The sequence below is a fragment of the Otolemur garnettii genome, unplaced genomic scaffold (assembly GCF_000181295.1).
Source record: "Otolemur garnettii isolate 467f Iridium unplaced genomic scaffold, OtoGar3 scaffold00053, whole genome shotgun sequence".
Lineage (NCBI taxonomy): Eukaryota > Metazoa > Chordata > Mammalia > Primates > Galagidae > Otolemur > Otolemur garnettii.
In genome coordinates this window covers 8,394,513-8,398,013 of record NW_003852448.1, presented here as the reverse complement: position 1 = coordinate 8,398,013, position 3,501 = coordinate 8,394,513, and the positions used below count along the sequence as shown (strand labels likewise).

General features: G+C 46.1%; 1 protein-coding gene across 1 annotated transcript in view; it reads left to right on the top strand.

The window, feature by feature from the left end:
- The window catches only part of LOC100943882 (GTPase IMAP family member 4-like), a 4,840-nt gene extending 1,501 nt beyond the window's left edge, over positions 1-3,339 (top strand). The window contains exons 2-3 of the mRNA XM_003792090.3: positions 610-681; positions 2,417-3,339. Of these exons, the coding sequence (XP_003792138.1) occupies positions 624-681; positions 2,417-3,339 (981 nt within the window). The 5' untranslated portion in view covers positions 610-623. The remainder of the gene's footprint in view (positions 1-609; positions 682-2,416) is intronic.
- The last annotated feature ends 162 nt before the right edge of the window (positions 3,340-3,501 follow it).

Here is a 3,501-nt window from a genome sequence, read left to right as displayed (position 1 = left end):
CCACAACGCCCGGCTTTTTTTTTTTTTTTGCGTCATTGTTGTTTGGCTGGTCTGGGCTGGGGATTCGAACCCACCACCTTAGGTGTACGTGGCTGGCGCCTTAGCCGATTGAGCTATAGGCGCCGAGCCACAGCTGCCATTTTCTGCCTGTCTTCATGAAAGTCTCTCCAATAAGAATTCCTCAAACGTCTTTCTCCATTGGAAAACATTTGTAGGTAACAGCGAAAGGGCTCGGCTGTGGGCAGGTTCTGGGTGAGTGCCTGTGAACTTGCCCGATGGAAAAGGTGAGTGGGATATAAAAGTGTGGAGTGTGAGGAGGGTGCAGGCTACAGACTACATATAAAAGGCATCAGTGCTAAAAATCACCTGTTTGAAAGGGGAAAAGGGGCAGAACCTATGCTGAGGAGGCACTAGAAGCCCTTATAGTTCTGTAAGAAAAATGACCAATCTGAAAGTGAAACTGAAAATGGATAGTTGAAGAGAATTTGGGGAAATGAGAGAAATCAAAGTAACAAGTTTCTGGCAAAAAGAAATGTTAGCTGTAGGCAGTAAGGGATTCCAGGGACTGGCCTTTTTCTTAAAATCATGATTATGTTTCTTGATTTACAGGAGTTCAAATCACAATGGCAGCCCCATACCATGCTGTGAGTCCCAGCCTTGGCCACCCAAGGACCAACCACGGTGAGAAGATGCCTGGCGCTCCCCCCTGGACCAGGCTGCAGGGAGAACAGTTGAGCCAGGGGTCCTCCTGCCATGTCAGCCAGTCCTCACCTGAGGAAGAGAAAAGCTTTTACAACCTCCTTTCTCATTTTCTCTTCATTCACCCTACTCTTTTATTTCTTTTGACCTTTTACATTTTCTCCTCATGATGTGGCCACAGTAGCTAAGTTGTGAAGAGAGATCAAAATATCCCTGCTCCATCCTGAGCTTGGCAGCTTTTCCCCTCCTGCTTCCTACAAGGTGGGCACACCACAATAGCTGAATGGAGCCTCCCTAATTGCTTTTCTGTTCCTGTCTTCAGTCTGGGGGAGGACTCAGGAGGAAGATCAAGGGAGTAATGGAACCATCTTCTACCACCCCTTGGTGATCTCAGTACAACCAAGAGATTGAATAGGCTGACTCACTTGGTATATCAATCACATGGCCTTTCCTTCCCTGTCTTAGCAATGGAAATAGACCATGTCAGTTGAGCATTTTCTGGTTTTACATATTATTCTATAATTTAGCAGTTTAAAACATCAACCATTTAGTTATTGGGTCAGCTGGGCAGTTCATGGGCCTGGGCAAGCTAGGCTTGCCCATGTTTTTGTAGTCAGCTCGTGGTCAGTGTGCACTGGACGGCATTGGATGGCCTCACAGACATGTCTGTGGTGAGCAGGCTCTTGAACAGACCATGGTGGTCAGGATCGTCACTAAGTGGGCTAGTTCAGGCTCCTTCCTCAGGCAGTGAAGGAAGAGCAGAAAGAAGGCAAGCCACAGTGTACATTGCTTTTGAGCCTCTGCCTGCATCATGCTTGCCACTGTCCTGTTGTCCAGAGCAAATAACATGGCCAAGCCACAATCAAGGGTTGAAAAGACAGACAGTTTCCTAATGAGAGGAACTGGAAATCACAAGAGGCACGTGTGCAGGGATGGGAATAATTTGTGGCTACATCTGCTGTCTCCTCCAGGGATTGTCATCCATACACCATCAACATAAGGAAACTGCTGCAGAGCTGGAGTGGGTCCTTGGCACCTTTTCATGCCTCTCGTGCCTTTTACCTCTCATGCCTTTCCTATGGCCCCCTCCCATGGCTGACAATATCCTCTGGATCTCCCACTGTGATGCTATCTGCATAATAATGTAAACACATGCCCCTATTTTTCTTTTGATAATCTTAGTCTTCCTGTCCTTAGCCATATAACTTTTGGAAATATACTTCTTTTATCCCCAAATCCTGATTATCAAATATGGATAATTTTGTCTTAACAATAATTGTGGATTGTATAACTCAACTCCATGATTTCTTAATGGGAAGAGGAAATGCTCCATTTTCAATACAAATTAGAAATATAAATCTCCACTGAAGATGTTCCAATGTCTTGTGTTACTTCCTGCACCTTATTAGAAGCAGCTATAAGCACTCATAATTCTCTTTTGAAAACATTTTCTTTCCTCTTGCATGGGCTACATAGCTAGAAAAGATTAGAGTAAGAAGCTCAGGGGATCCTGAAGATAGGAGGCAGGGCTGCTTTCCCAGGCATTTCACTTTAAACATCAGGTGCAGAGGGTTTTCTGCAGACTCCCTGGAGTGTGGCAGTAACAGGGAGAATCCCAGAGCCTGCAACAGATAAGGGCCAGGGGATGAGGGCTCTGCAGTGGAAACTGTTGCAGGTAGAATCTGACAGTGTGGCTTTTTTTTTCTTGATGCTCCAGGGCCCAGAAACCAACTGAGAATTATCTTAGTGGGTAAAACTGGAGCAGGAAAAAGTGCAACAGGGAACAGCATCCTTGGAGAGAAGGTGTTTGATTCTCGCATGGCATCAAAATCCATTACGAAGACCTGTAAGAAAGGGAGCAGGATGTGGGAGCAAACAGAACTTGTCGTGGTTGACACACCTGGCATTTTCGACACCGAGGTGCCAGATGATGACACATGCAAGGAGATTGCTCACTGCATGGTTCTGACCTCCCCGGGGCCTCATGCTCTGCTCCTGGTAGTTCCACTGGGCCGTTACACTGAGGAAGAGCGTGAGGCCACAGAGAAGATCCTGAAGATGTTTGGGGACAGGGCTAGAAAATTCATGATTCTCTTATTCACCCGGAAAGATGACTTGGAGGGTACCAGTTTCTGTGATTACCTAAGGGACGCTCCAGAGCACATTCAAGAGTTGATGGCCAAGTTTGGTGATCGCTACTGTGTGTTCAACAATAGAGCAACGGGTGCTGAGCAGGAGGCCCAGAGGAAGGAGTTGCTGACCCTGGTCGAACGCATCGTGAGGGAGAATGAGGGAGGATTCTACACTAATAAGGGGTACGAAAGGACTGAGCAGGAGATTCAGAAACAAATCCAGGTGCTGCAACAACATTACAGAGAAGAGTTGGAGAAGGAGAAAGCCCGTATCAGAGAGGAATATGAAGACAAAATCAGAAACCTGGAAGATAAACTGGAGCAGGAGAAAAGAAGGGCAGAAATGGAGAGGAAATTAGCAGAAAAGGAGGCTCTCTATGTTGTAAAGCAGCAAGGTGCTAGAAGGGAGGTTGAAAGTCAGAGTCAGATAGTTGAAATAATCTTGAAGGTGTTGAGTATTGCTGCTTCCTTTGTTTTCTCATGGTTGTTTAGGAAAGATGAAATTTAGGGATTCTGGGAAGATGGCTGACTGGTAGCAACCCTGGTCAGAGGCTCCTGAACAAAGGAAGAAAAACTGGTTGGAATCAGAATCTATGAAGTCAAAGACGGGGAGCTGAGCCCAGAAAGAAGTTCGGCAAGCTATAAATCCAAGGAAGATCATTTAAGAACA